General features: G+C 30.1%; 2 protein-coding genes and 4 pseudogenes across 2 annotated transcripts; all 6 read right to left on the minus strand.

Annotated features, from left to right (window-relative positions):
- Positions 1–416: 416 nt before the first annotated feature.
- On the minus strand, positions 417–2307 carry LOC125575752 (annotated as a pseudogene).
- A 2261-nt stretch (positions 2308–4568) lies between these two features.
- On the minus strand, positions 4569–6718 carry LOC125575757 (annotated as a pseudogene).
- Positions 6719–6727: 9 nt separating this feature from the next.
- LOC125575756 lies at positions 6728–9382 on the minus strand (annotated as a pseudogene).
- Positions 9383–11567: 2185 nt separating this feature from the next.
- Positions 11568–12917, minus strand: LOC125575753 (F-box/kelch-repeat protein At3g27150-like). Its single transcript, XM_048734822.1, has one exon. The coding sequence runs from the start codon at positions 12910–12912 to the stop codon at positions 11572–11574; it is 1341 nt and encodes a 446-aa protein (XP_048590779.1). The 5' UTR covers positions 12913–12917; the 3' UTR covers positions 11568–11571.
- Positions 12918–13087: 170 nt separating this feature from the next.
- LOC125575755 lies at positions 13088–18440 on the minus strand (annotated as a pseudogene).
- On the minus strand, positions 18440–21303 carry LOC125575754 (F-box/kelch-repeat protein At3g27150-like). The gene has a single exon (XM_048734823.1). It carries the CDS (start codon positions 19974–19976, stop codon positions 18636–18638), a length of 1341 nt encoding a protein of 446 aa, XP_048590780.1. The 5' UTR covers positions 19977–21303; the 3' UTR covers positions 18440–18635.
- Between the last annotated feature and the right edge of the window lie 885 nt (positions 21304–22188).

Genomic DNA, 22188 nt, shown 5'->3' on the forward strand with positions numbered 1-22188 from the left:
GGGTCAAATCCAAAGTATATCATAAAGCAATAGATATTTTGCGGCTTCTCCGATACCCTTTTAAGTAGCTCATAATGTACACTTCTACGAAGAAAAATATGATGCCCCTATAGCTTCGAATTGTTCCTTAAATCGGCTTCAAAGAAAAAAAAAATAGTAAAATCAAATCGTTGATCATGCATTTTCAAATTGGGATTATCTAGTAACTAGTGACGAGGATCAAGCCACTAATATCAAACTGATGAATAAAATTATAAAAATAATAACATTTTTCTTATCATTATTTATAGAAAATCAAGCACATTTGTCATAACTGTTGCTTTCTTATTTTTAATTATTTATAACTCCATTATTTTGCAACTCCTCTGTGTAAAATAATACAATTTGGGTTCACATAAAATATAATTATTTTTTTTACCAAAATTAAATTAGTACATTCTATGTTTTTAGTAAATTCATCATCTAACCACGTAAACTGAAATAGGCAATTTTATTTAAAACAAATACAACCATTGTTTATGTTTAAAACCAAATAACCTGAAAATTCTAGTTATCCAAAACCAAGCAAGTAAAAATTAGATATGATTTCAGTGTGGTATATAATTTTGTAAACCTATATTTTTGGAAAAACAAACTGAAACATGATAGAGATTTTAAATGAACATGATTAGGTGACATTAATGGCTAAAGAGGGAAAAAACAAAACAATAAAATTCAATAATCATTACATAAACAACATTAATTTTTGTTTTTTCACAAACATAAGCACTTAAAATAAACAAAAAACAACAACATTTGTATCCCAAATGCAAAACAAAAATTCAGAAAACAAAAACAACATAAAACCACAATTTTACATGTTTCGGGCGTCATGGCCACAAAATTATATTATAAGCACAAATACAAAACAAGTTTGCCTCGGAAACAACTTTAAGCAAACATCACACAGCAGTTATGAATAAACTGTGGGAGCTTATTACCACTGCACCAATATTTTAATTCTTCCCAGTGCTGCTCTTCCACGTCTGGAGAAGGACGGCATGAGTAGACTATTCCTTTCCTATGCCAAGAGTGAGAAGAGCCAACAACCAGAAGTCCATCTCCCATCGATTTAAACGCAGTCCCCCAACCAAAGGTAGTGTTTGTGCTCACAGGGACAACACCAAGTTTCTTCCAAATATTTGTGTTTATATCATATACGCGAAGCTCGTTCAAAGATGTCTCCAACATGTATAGATTGTCATCAACCACAGCTATAAGAGGCGGAGATTGGGAAGGCGTAATGAATGTCATGTCTTTCAACATGTCAGGTATCAACTCCCAAGAATTTGTGGTCTCATCATAACTTTCTCCACAAGTGAGGTGTTTATCATTCTCATCTCTGCCACCGAGGACATAAAATTTTCCACGCAAGAAACATCCTGAGCTGAACTTCCTTGCTTTATGCATTCCATTAATCATAGTCCAACTTTTTGCTTTATGCATTCCATTAATCATAGTCCAACTTTTTGCATCAGCATTATACTTTTCCACATTTCGCACAACAATAGGGTTTCCATTGTCATCCATTTGAATGCCTCCTGCAAAGAATGCGGTTTTTCCATGGCTAGCAGAACCGTACATGACCCTCGGTGTGATCATTGAAGGACCTTTGAACCACTTATGATTCTCTAGCTCGTAGCAAAACACCACAATTCCCTCTATTTCTCTTCCAATGACAATTAGTTGAGTACCCACACATATTGTTTCCTTATCGCTGTGGAAAAAGCAATAATCAGAAGAAGGAACTTTAGGAAGTCTCTGAAAGGTTTTAAAATCCTTATCAAACATTTCCCAATTTGATCCAGCCCCTGAATGCAAAATCACGTAGGGTTTTACAAGTCCCTTTTCTTGTCTCACCCTGAAAATTTCACCACTTTTTAACAACTGCAAAAATTTCTTGTTAAGAAACTGCAGTTTCCAGTATTCGAAGCATGGAAGACGAGCAAAGATCTCGACCTCAAGCTCGTACAAAAGCTTATGATGAACATAGCATCCATCATGAGATTTTAAACCTGCAAGATTCTGAAATATATTTGTAACTTCTCCTTTTTCTTCCTCATCGGAATCATAACAAGGTTTCACATTCAGGTCAGGTATGTTGGGTTTAATGCCAACAATTGAAATCTTCCTTCGTTTAGATTGGCTGAAGCTAGCTCCAACTTTAGGAGTCTGGTCATCCCTTAGCATTAGCATATCTTGATTTATTTTAGCCATATCTTTTGACATCATTTCCTGTAAATTCCAAAATAATACTTTGAGTAACATCACTCAGTTGCAAAAAACTGACTGAACACATTTACTACATATAGTTACAAATTTAAGAATTAGAACTCCCACTATTTATTCAAAATAAACAAGAAATATTTTTTTTATATATAAACTGGAAAGTCAAAGAGATTCAAAATTGCATTAGCTAAATTGAAGTCAATAATGTTTTTTTTAATAATAATTAGTTAATGTTTTTGTAAACTTCTGATGTATTTAGAAATTGATACTTCAAGATAGTAAAAAATAAATATAATCATTATTTTAAACATTTGCGAGAGCTAATATAAATAAAACAACAGAATAAATGCAATCTTAAATTTTGTAACACGATAGAAATGGAAAATCACAGTTCTAAAAACATATAATTACAAGCTTTTTATGATTACCATTTTTACTATTTAGAGAACTTAGAAAATATGAAAATGGGAATATGTATTATTTAATGTAAATTAATAAAATATAATTTCAAAAAAGCATATTATGACAAAGATAGATATATTTTATGATTGATAGTGATACAGTATAAAAATCTGAGTATGAACTATTATAATTAGTGATTAGGTTTATTATAAAATTTGCATGTGTACCTTAATAGCTTATAGAAAATGCTTTATTGAACTCACACTTTAGTCCCAATTATATATTGTTAGATGAAAAGATACATATGAAATCATGACTCAGTTACCCAGATATATATATTTATAGTATATATCTGTTTTAAATTCTCTACCATAATTATTATCTTTTGTTTAATTTTCTTACCATAGTAATGCAATATGGTTATTCAGCCTTCTACCATAAATCATAGTAATACATTCTCTAGAGATTTTGACTAAACGTTTGTTAGTTTGTTTAAGTTTTTCCCATACATCATAAAACTACTAATTAGTGACTACGTGCAGGTTTGACTATTTTTTTGTTAATTGTTTGAGAATATTTATCACTTTGACAGAAATAGTTTTTTGAATAGTTTTTGGCTTTCAGTTAACTTACTTATTTTAATTCATTGGAATTTTAAAAAGTATGTATGCATTAATAAAGAACTTAATAAATAACAAATTTAATACCTGTGAAATAAAAAGGTCACATTTCAAATTAAAAGATTACGTTCCAGTTATAATGAAATTCAATTTGTCTATTTTTTCTTCGATCAAAGTCGATTTGTATATATAACACATAAACTTTAGAAATAGAAAGTCAAGTATTAATTTAACACCCTATGATTAACCTGATTCAAACCAAACTGTATTTAGTTACTCTTAGATTATAAAAAAGTATTTTTAATTATAAAGCAATAGATATTTTACGGCTTCTCTGATACCCTTTTAAGTAGCTCACAATGTTCACTTCTACGAAGAAAAATCTGATGCCCCTATAGCTTCGAATTGTTCCTTAAATCGGCTTCAAAGAAAAAAAAAATAGTAAAATCAAATCGTTGATCATGCATTTTCAAATTGGGATTATCTAGTAACTAGTGACGAGGATCAAGCCACTAATATCAAACTGATGAATAATATTATAAAAATAATAACATTTTTCTTATCATTATTTATAGAAAAACAAGCACATTTTTCATAACTGTTGCTTTCTTATTTTTAATTATTTATAACTCCATTATTCTGCAACTCCTCTGTGTAAATAATACAATTTGGGTTCACATAAAATATAATAATTTTTCTTACCAAAATTAAATTACTACATTCTATGTTTTTAGTAAATCCATCATCTAACCAGGTAAAATGAAATAGGCAATTTTATTTTTTTAAAATACAACCATTGTTTATGGTTAAAACCAAATAACCTGAAAATTCTAGTTATCCAAACCAAGCAAGTAAAAATTAGATATGATTTCAGTGTGGTATATAATTTTGTAAACCTATATTTTTGGAAAAACAAACTGAAACATGATAGAGATTTTAAATGAACATGATTAGGTGACATTAATGCCTAAAGAGGGGAAAAACAAGACAATAAAGTTCAATAATCATTACATAAACAACATTAATCTTTGTTTTTTTGCACAAACATAAGCACTTAAGATAAACGAAAAACAACAACATTTGTATCTCAAATGCCAAACAAAAATTCAGAAAACAAAAACAACATAAAGCCACAATTTTAATTGTTTTGGGCGTCATGGCCACAAAATTATTGTAAGCACAAATACAAAACAAGTTTGCTTCGGAAACAACTTTAAGCAAACATCACACAGCAGTTATGAATAAACTGTGGGAGCTTAGCACCACTGCACCAATATTTTAATTCTTCCCAGTGCTGCTCTTCCACGTCTGGAGAAGGACGGCATGAGTAGACTATTCCTTTCCTATGCCAAGAGTGAGAAGAGCCAACAACCAGAAGTCTATCTCCCATCGATTTAAACGCAGTCCCCCAACCAAAGGTAGTGTTTGTGCTCACAGGGACAACACCAAGTTTCTTCCAAATATTTGTGTTTATATCATATACGCGAAGCTCGTTCAAAGATGTCTCCAACATGTATAGATTGTCATCAACAACAGCTATAAGAGGCGGAGATTGGGAAGGCGTAATGAATGTCATGTCTTTCAACATGTCAGGTATCAACTCCCAAGAATTTGTGGTCTCTTCATAACTTTCTCCACAAGTGAGGTGTTTATCATTTTCATCTCTGCCACCGAGGACATAAAATTTTCCACGCAAGAAACATCCTGAGCTGAACTTCTTTACTTTATGCATTCCATTAATCATAGTCCAAATTTTTTCATCAGCATTATACTTTTCCACAGTTCGCACAACAATAGGGTTTCCATTGTCATCCATTTGAATGCCTCCTGCAAAGAATGCGGTTTTTCCATGGCTAGCAACCGTACATGACCCTCGGTGTGATCATTGAAGGACCTTTGAACCACTTATGATTCTCTAGCTCGTAGCGAAACACCACAATTCCCTCTATTTCTCTTCCAATGACAATTAATTGAGTACCCACACATATTGTTTCCTTATCGCTGTGGAAAAAGCAATAATCAGAAGAAGGAACTTTAGGAAGTCTCTGAAAGGTTTTAAAATCCTTATCAAACATTTCCCAATTTGATCCAGCCCCTGAATGCAAAATCACGTAGGGTTTTACAAGTCCCTTTTCTTGTCTCACCCTGAAAATTTCACCACTTTTTAACAACTGCAAAAATTTCTTGTTAAGAAACTGCAGTTTCCAGTATTCGAAGCATGGAAGACGAGCAAAGATCTCGACCTCAAGCTCGTACAAAAGCTTATGATGAACATAGCATCCATCATGAGATTTTAAACCTGCAAGATTCTGAAATATATTTGTAACTTCTCCTTTTTCTTCCTCATCGGAATCATAACAAGGTTTCACATTCAGGTCAGGTATGTTGGGTTTAATGCCAACAATTGAAATCTTCCTTCGTTTAGATTGGCTCAAGCTAGCTCCAACTTTAGGAGTCTGGTCATCCCTTAGCATTAGCATATCTTGATTTATTTTAGCCATATCTTTTGACATCATTTCCTGTAAATTCCAAAATAATACTTTGAGTAACATCACTCAGTTGCAAAAAACTGACTGAACAAATTTACTACATATAGTTACAAATTTAAGAATTAGAACTCCCAATATTTATTCAAAATAAACAAGAAATATTTTTTTTTATATAAACTGGAAAGTCAAAGAGATTCAAAATTGCATTAGCTAAATTGAAGTCAATAATGTTTTTTTTAATAATTATTAGTTAATGTTTTTGTAAACTTCTGATGTATTCAGAAATTGATACTTCAAGAGAGTAAAAAATAAATATAATCATTATTTTAAACAATAGCGAGAGCTAATATAAATAAAACAACAGAATAAATGCAATCTTAAATTTTGTAACACGATAGAAATGGAAAATCACAGTTCTAAAAACATATAATTACAAGCTTTTTATGATTACAATTTTTACTATTTAGAGAACTTAGAAAATATGAAAATGGTAATATGTATTATTTAATGTAAATTAATAAAATATAATTTCAAAAAAGCATATTATGACAAAGATAGATATATTTTATGATTGATAGTGATACAGTATAAAAATCTGAGTATGAACTATTATAATTAGTGATTAGGTTTATTATAAAATTTGCATGTGTACCTTAATAGCTTATAGAAAATGCTTTATTGAACTCACACTTTAGTCCCAATTATATATTGTTAGATGAAAAGATACATATGAAATCATGACTCAGTTACTCAGATATATATATTTATAGTATATATCTGTTTTAAATTCTCTACCATAATTATTATCTTTTGTTTAATTTTCTTACCATAGTAATGCAATATGGTTATTCAGCCTTCTACCATAAATCAAAGTAATACATTCTCTAGAGATTTTGACTAAACGTTTGTTAGTTTGTTTAAGTTTTCCCATACATCATAAAACTACTAATTAGTGACTCCTTGCAGGTTTGACTATTTTTTTGTTAATTGTTTGAGAATATTTATCACTTTGACAGAAATAGTTTTTTGAATAATTTTTGGCTTTCAGTTAACTTACTTATTTTAATTCATTGGAATTTTAAAAAGTATGTATGCATTAATAAAGAACTTAATAAATAACAAATTTAATACCTGTGAAATAAAAAGGTCACATTTCAAATTAAAAGATTACGTTCCAGTTATAATGAAATTCAATTTGTCTATTTTTTCTTCGATCAAAGTCGATTTGTATATATAACACATAAACTTTAGAAATATAAAGTCAAGTATTAATTAAACACCCTATGATTAACCTGATTCAAACCAAACTGTATTTAGTTACTCTTAGATTATAAAAAAGTATTTTTTATTATAAAGCAATAGATATTTTGCGGCTTCTCTGATACCCTTTTAAGTAGCTCACAATGTTCACTTCTACGAAGAAAAATCTGATGCCCCTATAGCTTCGAATTGTTCCTTAAATCGGCTTCAAAGAAAAAAAATATAGTAAAGTCAAATCGTTGATCATGCATTTTCAAATTGGGATTATCTAGTAACTAGTGACGGGGATCAAGCCACTAATATCAAACTGATGAATAATATTATAAAAATAATAACATTTTTCTTATCATTATTTATAGAAAAACAAGCACATTTGTCATAACTGTTGCTTTCTTATTTTTAATTATTTATAACTCCATTATTTTGCAACTCCTCTGTGTAAATAATACAATTTGGGTTCACATAAAATATAATAATTTTTCTTACCAAAATTAAATTAGTACATTCTATGTTTTTAGTAAATCCATCATCTAACCATGTAAAATGAAATAGGCAATTTTATTTTTTTAAAATACAACCATTGTTTATGGTTAAAACCAAATAACCTGAAAATTCTAGTTATCCAAACCAAGCAAGTAAAAATTAGATATGATTTCAGTGTGGTATATAATTTTGTAAACCTATATTTTTGGAAAAACAAACTGAAACATGATAGAAATTTTAAATGAACATGATTAGGTGACATTAATGTCTAAAGAGGGGAAAAACAAGATAATAAAGTCCAATAATCATTACATAAACAACATTAATCTTTGTTTTTTTGCACAAACATAAGCACTTAAGATAAACGAAAAAACAACAATATTTGTATCTCAAATGCCAAACAAAAATTCAGAAAAAAAAACAACATAAAGCCACAATTTTAATTGTTTTGGGCGTCATGGCCACAAAATTATTGTAAGCACAAATACAAAACAAGTTTGCCTCGGAAACAACTTTAAGCAAACATCACACAACAGTTATGAATAAACTGTGGGAGCTTAGCACCACTGCACCAATATTTTAATTCTTCCCAGTGCTGCTCTTCCACGTCTGAAGAAGGACGGCATGAGTAGACTATTCCTTTCCTATGCCAAGAGTGAGAAGAGCCAACAACCAGAAGTCTATCTCCCATCGATTTAAACGCAGTCCCCCAACCAAAGGTAGTGTTTGTGCTCACAGGGACAACACCAAGTTTCTTCCAAATATTTGTGTTTATATCATATACGCGAAGCTCGTTCAAAGATGTCTCCAACATGTATAGATTGTCATCAACCACAGCTATAAGAGGCGGAGATTGGGAAGGCGTAATGAATGTCATGTCTTTCAACATGTCAGGTATCAACTCCCAAGAATTTGTGGTCTCATCATAACTTTCTCCACAAGTGAGGTGTTTATCATTCTCATCTCTGCCACCGAGGACATAAAATTTTCCACGCAAGAAACATCCTGAGCTGAACTTCCTTGCTTTATGCATTCCATTAATCATAGTCCAACTTTTTGCATCAGCATTATACTTTTCCACAGTTCGCACAACAATAGGGTTTCCATTGTCATCCATTTGAATGCCTCCTGCAAAGAATGCGGTTTTTCCATGGCTAGCAGAACCGTACATGACCCTCGGTGTGATCATTGAAGGACCTTTGAACCACTTATGATTCTCTAGCTCGTAGCGAAACACCACAATTCCCTCTATTTCTCTTCCAATGACAATTAGTTGAGTACCCACACATATTGTTTCCTTATCGCTGTGGAAAAAGCAATAATCAGAAGAAGGAACTTTAGGAAGTCTCTGAAAGGTTTTAAAATCCTTATCAAACATTTCCCAATTTGATCCAGCCCCTGAATGCAAAATCACGTAGGGTTTTACAAGTCCCTTTTCTTGTCTCACCCTGAAAATTTCACCACTTTTTAACAACTGCAAAAATTTCTTGTTAAGAAACTGCAGTTTCCAGTATTCGAAGCATGGAAGACGAGCAAAGATCTCGACCTCAAGCTCGTACAAAAGCTTATGATGAACATAGCATCCATCATGAGATTTTAAACCTGCAAGATTCTGAAATATATTTGTAACTTCTCCTTTTTCTTCCTCATCGGAATCATAACAAGGTTTCACATTCAGGTCAGGTATGTTGGGTTTAATGCCAACAATTGAAATCTTCCTTCGTTTAGATTGGCTCAAGCTAGCTCCAACTTTAGGAGTCTGGTCATCCCTTAGCATTAGCATATCTTGATTTATTTTAGCCATATCTTTTGACATCATTTCCTGTAAATTCCAAAATAATACTTTGAGTAACATCACTCAGTTGCAAAAAAACTGACTGAATAAATTTACTACATATAGTTACAAATTTAAGAATTAGAACTCCCAATATTTATTCAAAATAAACAAGAAATATTTTTTTTTATATAAACTGGAAAGTCAAAGAGATTCAAAATTGCATTAGCTAAATTTAAGTCAATAATGTTTTTTTTTAATAATTATTAGTTAATGTTTTTGTAAGCTTCTGATGTATTCAGAAATTGATACTTCAAGAGAGTAAAAAATAAATATAATCATTATTTTAAACAATTGCGAGAGCTAATATAAATAAAACAACAGAATAAATGCAATCTTAAATTTTGTAACACGATAGAAATGGAAAATCACAGTTCTAAAAACATATAATTACAAGCTTTTTATGATTACAATTTTTACTATTTAGAGAACTTAGAAAATATGAAAATGGGAATATGTATTATTTAATGTAAATTAATAAAATATAATTTCAAAAAAGCATATTATGACAAAGATAGATATATTTTATGATTGATAGTGATACAGTATAAAAATCTGAGTATGAACTATTATAATTAGTGATTAGGTTTATTATAAAATTTGCATGTGTACCTTAATAGCTTATAGAAAATGCTTTATTGAACTCACACTTTAGTCCCAATTATATATTGTTAGATGAAAAGATACATATGAAATCATGACTCAGTTACTCAGATATATATTTATAGTATATCTGTTTTAAATTCTCTACCATAATTATTATCTTTTGTTTAATTTTCTTACCATAGTAATGCAATATGGTTATTCAGCCTTCTACCATAAATCAAAGTAATACATTCTCTAGAGATTTTGACTAAACGTTTGTTAGTTTGTTTAAGTTTTTCCCATACATCATAAAACTACTAATTAGTGACTCCTTGCAGGTTTGACTATTTTTTTGTTAATTGTTTGAGAATATTTATCACTTTGACAGAAATAGTTTTTTGAATAATTTTTGGCTTTCAGTTAACTTACTTATTTTAATTCATTGGAATTTTAAAAAGTATGTATGCATTAATAAAGAACTTAATAAATAACAAATTTAATACCTGTGAAATAAAAAGGTCACATTTCAAATTAAAAGATTACGTTCCAGTTATAATGAAATTCAATTTGTCTATTTTTTCTTCGATCAAAGTCGATTTGTATATATAACACATAAACTTTAGAAATAGAAAGTCAAGTATTAATTTAACACCCTATGATTAACCTGATTCAAACCAAACTGTATTTAGTTACTCTTAGATTATAAAAAAGTATTTTTTATTATAAAGCAATAGATATTTTGCGGCTTCTCTGATACCCTTTTAAGTAGCTCACAATGTTCACTTCTACGAAGAAAAATCTGATGCCCCTATAGCTTCGAATTGTTCCTTAAATCGGCTTCAAAGAAAAAAAAATATAGTAAAGTCAAATCGTTGATCATGCATTTTCAAATTGGGATTATCTAGTAACTAGTGACGGGGATCAAGCCACTAATATCAAACTGATGAATAATATTATAAAAATAATAACATTTTTCTTATCATTATTTATAGAAAAACAAGCACATTTGTCATAACTGTTGCTTTCTTATTTTTAATTATTTATAACTCCATTATTTTGCAACTCCTCTGTGTAAATAATACAATTTGGGTTCACATAAAATATAATAATTTTTCTTACCAAAATTAAATTAGTACATTCTATGTTTTTAGTAAATCCATCATCTAACCATGTAAAATGAAATAGGCAATTTTATTTTTAAAAAATACAACCATTGTTTATGGTTAAAACCAAATAACCTGAAAATTCTAGTTATCCAAACCAAGCAAGTAAAAATTAGATATGATTTCAGTGTGGTATATAATTTTGTAAACCTATATTTTTGGAAAAACAAACTGAAACATGATAGAGATTTTAAATGAACATGATTAGGTGACATTAATGTCTAAAGAGGGGAAAAACAAGACAATAAAGTTCAATAATCATTACATAAACAACATTAATCTTTGTTTTTTTGCACAAACATAAGCACTTAAGATAAACGAAAAACAACAACATTTGTATCTCAAATGCCAAACAAAAATTCAGAAAACAAAAACAACATAAAGCCACAATTTTAATTGTTTTGGGCGTCATGGCCACAAAATTATTGTAAGCACAAATACAAAACAAGTTTGCCTCGGAAACAACTTTAAGCAAACATCACACAGCAGTTATGAATAAACTGTGGGAGCTTAGCACCACTGCACCAATATTTTAATTCTTCCCAGTGCTGCTCTTCCACGTCTGGAGAAGGACGGCATGAGTAGACTATTCCTTTCCTATGCCAAGAGTGAGAAGAGCCAACAACCAGAAGTCTATCTCCCATCGATTTAAACGCAGTCCCCCAACCAAAGGTAGTGTTTGTGCTCACAGGGACAACACCAAGTTTCTTCCAAATATTTGTGTTTATATCATATACGCGAAGCTCGTTCAAAGATGTCTCCAACATGTATAGATTGTCATCAACCACAGCTATAAGAGGCGGAGATTGGGAAGGCGTAATGAATGTCATGTCTTTCAACATGTCAGGTATCAACTCCCAAGAATTTGTGGTCTCATCATAACTTTCTCCACAAGTGAGGTGTTTATCATTCTCATCTCTGCCACCGAGGACATAAAATTTTCCACGCAAGAAACATCCTGAGCTGAACTTCCTTGCTTTATGCATTCCATTAATCATAGTCCAACTTTTTGCATCAGCATTATACTTTTCCACAGTTCGCACAACAATAGGGTTTCCATTGTCATCCATTTGAATGCCTCCTGCAAAGAATGCGGTTTTTCCATGGCTAGCAGAACCGTACATGACCCTCGGTGTGATCATTGAAGGACCTTTGAACCACTTATGATTCTCTAGCTCGTAGCGAAACACCACAATTCCCTCTATTTCTCTTCCAATGACAATTAGTTGAGTACCCACACATATTGTTTCCTTATCGCTGTGGAAAAAGCAATAATCAGAAGAAGGAACTTTAGGAAGTCTCTGAAAGGTTTTAAAATCCTTATCAAACATTTCCCAATTTGATCCAGCCCCTGAATGCAAAATCACGTAGGGTTTTACAAGTCCCTTTTCTTGTCTCACCCTGAAAATTTCACCACTTTTTAACAACTGCAAAAATTTCTTGTTAAGAAACTGCAGTTTCCAGTATTCGAAGCATGGAAGACGAGCAAAGATCTCGACCTCAAGCTCGTACAAAAGCTTATGATGAACATAGCATCCATCATGAGATTTTAAACCTGCAAGATTCTGAAATATATTTGTAACTTCTCCTTTTTCTTCCTCATCGGAATCATAACAAGGTTTCACATTCAGGTCAGGTATGTTGGGTTTAATGCCAACAATTGAAATCTTCCTTCGTTTAGATTGGCTCAAGCTAGCTCCAACTTTAGGAGTCTGGTCATCCCTTAGCATTAGCATATCTTGATTTATTTTAGCCATATCTTTTGACATCATTTCCTGTAAATTCCAAAATAATACTTTGAGTAACATCACTCAGTTGCAAAAAACTGACTGAACAAATTTACTACATATAGTTACAAATTTAAGAATTAGAACTCCCAATATTTATTCAAAATAAACAAGAAATATTTTTTTTATATAAACTGGAAAGTCAAACAGACTCAAAATTGCATTAGCTAAATTGAAGTCAATAATGTTTTTTTTAATAATTATTAGTTAATGTTTTTGTAAACTTCTGATGTATTCAGAAATTGATACTTCAAGAGAGTAAAAAATAAATATAATCATTATTTTAAACAATTGCGAGAGCTAATATAAATAAAACAACAGAATAAATGCAATCTTAAATTTTGTAACACGATAGAAATGGAAAATCACAGTTCTAAAAACATATAATTACAAGCTTTTTATGATTACAATTTTTACTATTTAGAGAACTTAGAAAATATGAAAATGGGAATATGTATTATTTAATGTAAATTAATAAAATATAATTTCAAAAAAGCATATTATGACAAAGATAGATATATTTTATGATTGATAGTGATACAGTATAAAAATCTGAGTATGAACTATTATAATTAGTGATTAGGTTTATTATAAAATTTGCATGTGTACCTTAATAGCTTATAGAAAATGCTTTATTGAACTCACACTTTAGTCCCAATTATATATTGTTAGATGAAAAGATACATATGAAATCATGACTCAGTTACTCAGATATATATTTATAGTATATCTGTTTTAAATTCTCTACCATAATTATTATCTTTTGTTTAATTTTCTTACCATAGTAATGCAATATGGTTATTCAGCCTTCTACCATAAATCAAAGTAATACATTCTCTAGAGATTTTGACTAAACGTTTGTTAGTTTGTTTAAGTTTTTCCCATACATCATAAAACTACTAATTAGTGACTCCTTGCAGGTTTGACTATTTTTTTGTTAATTGTTTGAGAATATTTATCACTTTGACAGAAATAGTTTTTTGAATAATTTTTGGCTTTCAGTTAACTTACTTATTTTAATTCATTGGAATTTTAAAAAGTATGTATGCATTAATAAAGAACTTAATAAATAACAAATTTAATACCTGTGAAATAAAAAGGTCACATTTCAAATTAAAAGATTACGTTCCAGTTATAATGAAATTCAATTTGTCTATTTTTTCTTCGATCAAAGTCGATTTGTATATATAACACATAAACTTTAGAAATAGAAAGTCAAGTATTAATTTAACACCCTATGATTAACCTGATTCAAACCAAACTGTATTTAGTTACTCTTAGATTATAAAAAAGTATTTTTTATTATAAAGCAATAGATATTTTGCGGCTTCTCTGATACCCTTTTAAGTAGCTCACAATGTTCACTTCTACGAAGAAAAATCTGATGCCCCTATAGCTTCGAATTGTTCCTTAAATCGGCTTCAAAGAAAAAAAAATATAGTAAAGTCAAATCGTTGATCATGCATTTTCAAATTGGGATTATCTAGTAACTAGTGACGGGGATCAAGCCACTAATATCAAACTGATGAATAATATTATAAAAATAATAACATTTTTCTTATCATTATTTATAGAAAAACAAGCACATTTGTCATAACTGTTGCTTTCTTATTTTTAATTATTTATAACTCCATTATTTTGCAACTCCTCTGTGTAAATAATACAATTTGGGTTCACATAAAATATAATAATTTTTCTTACCAAAATTAAATTAGTACATTCTATGTTTTTAGTAAATCCATCATCTAACCATGTAAAATGAAATAGGCAATTTTATTTTTAAAAAATACATCCATTGTTTATGGTTAAAACCAAATAACCTGAAAATTCTAGTTATCCAAACCAAGCAAGTAAAAATTAGATATGATTTCAGTGTGGTGTATAATTTTGTAAACCTATATTTTTGGAAAAACAAACTGAAACATGATAGAGATTTTAAATGAACATGATTAGGTGACATTAATGTCTAAAGAGGAGAAAAACAAAACAATAAAATTCAATAATCATTACATAAACAACATTAATTTTTGTTTTTTTCACAAACATAAGCACTTAAGATAAACAAAAAACAACAACATTTGTATCTCAAATGCCAAACAAAAATTCAGAAAACAAACACAACATAAAGCCATAATTTTAATTGTTTTGGGCGTCATGGCCACAAAATTATTGTAAGCACAAATACAAAACAAGTTTGCCTCGGAAACAACTTTAAGCAAATATCACACAGCAGTTATGAATAAACTGTGGGAGCTTAGCACCACTGCACCAATATTTTAATTCTTCCCAGTGCTGCTCTTCCACGTCTGGAGAAGGACGGCATGAGTAGACTATTCCTTTCCTATGCCAAGAGTGAGAAGAGCCAACAACCAGAAGTCTATCTCCCATCGATTTAAACGCAGTCCCCCAACCAAAGGTAGTGTTTGTGCTCACAGGGACAACACCAAGTTTCTTCCAAATATTTGTGTTTATATCATATACGCGAAGCTCGTTCAAAGATGTCTCCAACATGTATAGATTGTCATCAACCACAGCTATAAGAGGCGGAGATTGGGAAGGCGTAATGAATGTCATGTCTTTCAACATGTCAGGTATCAACTCCCAAGAATTTGTGGTCTCATCATAACTTTCTCCACAAGTGAGGTGTTTATCATTCTCATCTCTGCCACCGAGGACATAAAATTTTCCACGCAAGAAACATCCTGAGCTGAACTTCCTTGCTTTATGCATTCCATTAATCATAGTCCAACTTTTTGCATCAGCATTATACTTTTCCACAGTTCGCACAACAATAGGGTTTCCATTGTCATCCATTTGAATGCCTCCTGCAAAGAATGCGGTTTTTCCATGGCTAGCAGAACCGTACATGACCCTCGGTGTGATCATTGAAGGACCTTTGAACCACTTATGATTCTCTAGCTCGTAGCGAAACACCACAATTCCCTCTATTTCTCTTCCAATGACAATTAGTTGAGTACCCACACATATTGTTTCCTTATCGCTGTGGAAAAAGCAATAGTCAGAAGAAGGAACTTTAGGAAGTCTCTGAAAGGTTTTAAAATCCTTATCAAACATTTCCCAATTTGATCCAGCCCCTGAATGCAAAATCACGTAGGGTTTTACAAGTCCCTTTTCTTGTCTCACCCTGAAAATTTCACCACTTTTTAACAACTGCAAAAATTTCTTGTTAAGAAACTGCAGTTTCCAGTATTCGAAGCATGGAAGACGAGCAAAGATCTCGACCTCAAGCTCGTACAAAAGCTTATGATGAACATAGCATCCATCATGAGATTTTAAACCTGCAAGATTCTGAAATATATTTGTAACTTCTCCTTTTTCTTCCTCATCGGAATCATAACAAGGTTTCACATTCAGGTCAGGTATGTTGGGTTTAATGCCAACAATTGAAATCTTCCTTCGTTTAGATTGGCTCAAGCTAGCTCCAACTTTAGGAGTCTGGTCATCCCTTAGCATTAGCATATCTTGATTTATTTTAGCCATATCTTTTGACATCATTTCCTGTAAATTCCAAAATAATACTTTGAGTAACATCACTCAGTTGCAAAAAACTGACTGAACAAATTTACTACATATAGTTACAAATTTAAGAATTAGAACTCCCAATATTTATTCAAAATAAACAAGAAATATTTTTTTTATATAAACTGGAAAGTCAAACAGACTCAAAATTGCATTAGCTAAATTGAAGTCAATAATGTTTTTTTTTTTATAATTATTAGTTAATGTTTTTGTAAACTTCTGATGTATTCAGAAATTGATACTTCAAGAGAGTAAAAAATAAATATAATCATTATTTTAAACAATTGCGAGAGCTAATATAAATAAAACAACAGAATAAATGCAATCTTAAATTTTGTAACACGATAGAAATGGAAAATCACAGTTCTAAAAACATATAATTACAAGCTTTTTATGATTACAATTTTTACTATTTAGAGAACTTAGAAAATATGAAAATGGGAATATGTATTATTTAATGTAAATTAATAAAATATAATTTCAAAAAAGCATATTATGACAAAGATAGATATATTTTATGATTGATAGTGATACAGTATAAAAATCTGAGTATGAACTATTATAATTAGTGATTAGGTTTATTATAAAATTTGCATGTGTACCTTAATAGCTTATAGAAAATGCTTTATTGAACTCACACTTTAGTCCCAATTATATATTGTTAGATGAAAAGATACATATGAAATCATGACTCAGTTACTCAGATATATATTTATAGTATATCTGTTTTAAATTCTCTACCATAATTATTATCTTTTGTTTAATTTTCTTACCATAGTAATGCAATATGGTTATTCAGCCTTCTACCATAAATCAAAGTAATACATTCTCTAGAGATTTTGACTAAACGTTTGTTAGTTTGTTTAAGTTTTTCCCATACATCATAAAACTACTAATTAGTGACTCCTTGCAGGTTTGACTATTTTTTTGTTAATTGTTTGAGAATATTTATCACTTTGACAGAAATAGTTTTTTGAATAATTTTTGGCTTTCAGTTAACTTACTTATTTTAATTCATTGGAATTTTAAAAAGTATGTATGCATTAATAAAGAACTTAATAAATAACAAATTTAATACCTGTGAAATAAAAAGGTCACATTTCAAATTAAAAGATTACGTTCCAGTTATAATGAAATTCAATTTGTCTATTTTTTCTTCGATCAAAGTCGATTTGTATATATAACACATAAACTTTAGAAATAGAAAGTCAAGTATTAATTTAACACCCTATGATTAACCTGATTCAAACCAAACTGTATTTAGTTACTCTTAGATTATAAAAAAGTATTTTTTATTATAAAGCAATAGATATTTTGCGGCTTCTCTGATACCCTTTTAAGTAGCTCACAATGTTCACTTCTACGAAGAAAAATCTGATGCCCCTATAGCTTCGAATTGTTCCTTAAATCGGCTTCAAAGAAAAAAAATATAGTAAAGTCAAATCGTTGATCATGCATTTTCAAATTGGGATTATCTAGTAACTAGTGACGGGGATCAAGCCACTAATATCAAACTGATGAATAATATTATAAAAATAATAACATTTTTCTTATCATTATTTATAGAAAAACAAGCACATTTGTCATAACTGTTGCTTTCTTATTTTTAATTATTTATAACTCCATTATTTTGCAACTCCTCTGTGTAAATAATACAATTTGGGTTCACATAAAATATAATAATTTTTCTTACCAAAATTAAATTAGTACATTCTATGTTTTTAGTAAATCCATCATCTAACCATGTAAAATGAAATAGGCAATTTTATTTTTAAAAAATACAACCATTGTTTATGGTTAAAACCAAATAACCTGAAAATTCTAGTTATCCAAACCAAGCAAGTAAAAATTAGATATGATTTCAGTGTGGTATATAATTTTGTAAACCTATATTTTTGGAAAAACAAACTGAAACATGATAGAGATTTTAAATGAACATGATTAGGTGACATTAATGTCTAAAGAGGGGAAAAACAAGACAATAAAATTCAATAATCATTACATAAACAACATTAATCTTTGTTTTTTTGCACAAACATAAGCACTTAAGATAAACGAAAAACAACAACATTTGTATCTCAAATGCCAAACAAAAATTCAGAAAACAAAAACAACATAAAGCCACAATTTTAATTGTTTTGGGCGTCATGGCCACAAAATTATTGTAAGCACAAATACAAAACAAGTTTGCCTCGGAAACAACTTTAAGCAAACATCACACAGCAGTTATGAATAAACTGTGGGAGCTTAGCACCACTGCACCAATATTTTAATTCTTCCCAGTGCTGCTCTTCCACGTCTGGAGAAGGACGGCATGAGTAGACTATTCCTTTCCTATGCCAAGAGTGAGAAGAGCCAACAACCAGAAGTCTATCTCCCATCGATTTAAACGCAGTCCCCCAACCAAAGGTAGTGTTTGTGCTCACAGGGACAACACCAAGTTTCTTCCAAATATTTGTGTTTATATCATATACGCGAAGCTCGTTCAAAGATGTCTCCAACATGTATAGATTGTCATCAACCACAGCTATAAGAGGCGGAGATTGGGAAGGCGTAATGAATGTCATGTCTTTCAACATGTCAGGTATCAACTCCCAAGAATTTGTGGTCTCATCATAACTTTCTCCACAAGTGAGGTGTTTATCATTCTCATCTCTGCCACCGAGGACATAAAATTTTCCACGCAAGAAACATCCTGAGCTGAACTTCCTTGCTTTATGCATTCCATTAATCATAGTCCAACTTTTTGCATCAGCATTATACTTTTCCACAGTTCGCACAACAATAGGGTTTCCATTGTCATCCATTTGAATGCCTCCTGCAAAGAATGCGGTTTTTCCATGGCTAGCAGAACCGTACATGACCCTCGGTGTGATCATTGAAGGACCTTTGAACCACTTATGATTCTCTAGCTCGTAGCGAAACACCACAATTCCCTCTATTTCTCTTCCAATGACAATTAGTTGAGTACCCACACATATTGTTTCCTTATCGCTGTGGAAAAAGCAATAGTCAGAAGAAGGAACTTTAGGAAGTCTCTGAAAGGTTTTAAAATCCTTATCAAACATTTCCCAATTTGATCCAGCCCCTGAATGCAAAATCACGTAGGGTTTTACAAGTCCCTTTTCTTGTCTCACCCTGAAAATTTCACCACTTTTTAACAACTGCAAAAATTTCTTGTTAAGAAACTGCAGTTTCCAGTATTCGAAGCATGGAAGACGAGCAAAGATCTCGACCTCAAGCTCGTACAAAAGCTTATGATGAACATAGCATCCATCATGAGATTTTAAACCTGCAAGATTCTGAAATATATTTGTAACTTCTCCTTTTTCTTCCTCATCGGAATCATAACAAGGTTTCACATTCAGGTCAGGTATGTTGGGTTTAATGCCAACAATTGAAATCTTCCTTCGTTTAGATTGGCTCAAGCTAGCTCCAACTTTAGGAGTCTGGTCATCCCTTAGCATTAGCATATCTTGATTTATTTTAGCCATATCTTTTGACATCATTTCCTGTAAATTCCAAAATAATACTTTGAGTAACATCACTCAGTTGCAAAAAACTGACTGAACAAATTTACTACATATAGTTACAAATTTAAGAATTAGAACTCCCAATATTTATTCAAAATAAACAAGAAATATTTTTTTTTATATAAACTGGAAAGTCAAAGAGATTCAAAATTGCATTAGCTAAATTGAAGTCAATAATGTTTTTTTTAATAATTATTAGTTAATGTTTTTGTAAACTTCTGATGTATTCAGAAATTGATACTTCAAGAGAGTAAAAAATAAATATAATCATTATTTTAAACAATTGCGAGAGCTAATATAAATAAAACAACAGAATAAATGCAATCTTAAATTTTGTAACACGATAGAAATGGAAAATCACAGTTCTAAAAACATATAATTACAAGCTTTTTATGATTACAATTTTTACTATTTAGAGAACTTAGAAAATATGAAAATGGGAATATGTATTATTTAATGTAAATTAATAAAATATAATTTCAAAAAAGCATATTATGACAAAGATAGATATATTTTATGATTGATAGTGATACAGTATAAAAATCTGAGTATGAACTATTATAATTAGTGATTAGGTTTATTATAAAATTTGCATGTGTACCTTAATAGCTTATAGAAAATGCTTTATTGAACTCACACTTTAGTCCCAATTATATATTGTTAGATGAAAAGATACATATGAAATCATGACTCAGTTACTCAGATATATATTTATAGTATATCTGTTTTAAATTCTCTACCATAATTATTATCTTTTGTTTAATTTTCTTACCATAGTAATGCAATATGGTTATTCAGCCTTCTACCATAAATCAAAGTAATACATTCTCTAGAGATTTTGACTAAACGTTTGTTAGTTTGTTTAAGTTTTTCCCATACATCATAAAACTACTAATTAGTGACTCCTTGCAGGTTTGACTATTTTTTTGTTAATTGTTTGAGAATATTTATCACTTTGACAGAAATAGTTTTTTGAATAATTTTTGGCTTTCAGTTAACTTACTTATTTTAATTCATTGGAATTTTAAAAAGTATGTATGCATTAATAAAGAACTTAATAAATAACAAATTTAATACCTGTGAAATAAAAAGGTCACATTTCAAATTAAAAGATTACGTTCCAGTTATAATGAAATTCAATTTGTCTATTTTTTCTTCGATCAAAGTCGATTTGTATATATAACACATAAACTTTAGAAATAGAAAGTCAAGTATTAATTTAACACCCTATGATTAACCTGATTCAAACCAAACTGTATTTAGTTACTCTTAGATTATAAAAAAGTATTTTTTATTATAAAGCAATAGATATTTTGTGGCTTCTCTGATACCCTTTTAAGTATCTCACAATGTTCACTTCTACGAAGAAAAATCTGATGCCCCTATAGCTTCGAATTGTTCCTTAAATCGGCTTCAAAGAAAAAAAAATAGTAAAGTCAAATCGTTGATCATGCATTTTCAAATTGGGATTATCTAGTAACTAGTGACGGGGATCAGGCCACTAATATCAAATTGATGAATAATATTATAAAAATAATAACATTTTTCTTATCATTATTTATAGAAAAACAAGCACATTTGTCATAACTGTTGCTTTCTTATTTTTAATTATTTATAACTCCATTATTTTGCAACTCCTCTGTGTAAATAATACAATTTGGGTTCACATAAAATATAATAATTTTTCTTACCAAAATTAAATTAGTACATTCTATGTTTTTAGTAAATCCATCATCTAACCATGTAAAATGAAATAGGCAATTTTATTTTTTAAAAATATAACCATTGTTTATGGTTAAAACCAAATAACCTGAAAATTCTAGTTATCCAAACCAAGCAAGTAAAAATTAGATATGATTTCAGTGTGGTATATAATTTTGTAAACCTATATTTTTGGAAAAACAAACTGAAACATAATAGAGATTTTAAATGAACATGATTAGGTGACATTAATGTCTAAAGAGGGGGAAAACAAGACAATAAAATTCAATAATCATTACATAAACAACATTAATCTTTGTTTTTTTGCACAAACATAAGCACTTAAGATAAACGAAAAACAACAACATTTGTATCTCAAATGCCAAACAAAAATTCAGAAAACAAAAACAACATAAAGCCACAATTTTAATTGTTTTGGGCGTCATGGCCAGAAATTTATTGTAAGCACAAATACAAAACAAGTTTGCCTCGGAAACAACTTTAAGCAAACATCACACAGCAG

Source organism: Brassica napus, chromosome A6 (assembly GCF_020379485.1).
Source record: "Brassica napus cultivar Da-Ae chromosome A6, Da-Ae, whole genome shotgun sequence".
NCBI classification, from domain to species: Eukaryota; Viridiplantae; Streptophyta; class Magnoliopsida; order Brassicales; family Brassicaceae; genus Brassica; species Brassica napus.

Bases quoted from the DNA above. Each gene is read 5' to 3' on its own strand.
- LOC125575754 (XM_048734823.1), bottom strand. From the start codon at position 19,976: ATGTTACTCAAAGTATTATTTTGGAATTTACAGGAAATGATGTCAAAA.
- LOC125575753 (XM_048734822.1), bottom strand. From the start codon at position 12,912: ATGTTACTCAAAGTATTATTTTGGAATTTACAGGAAATGATGTCAAAA.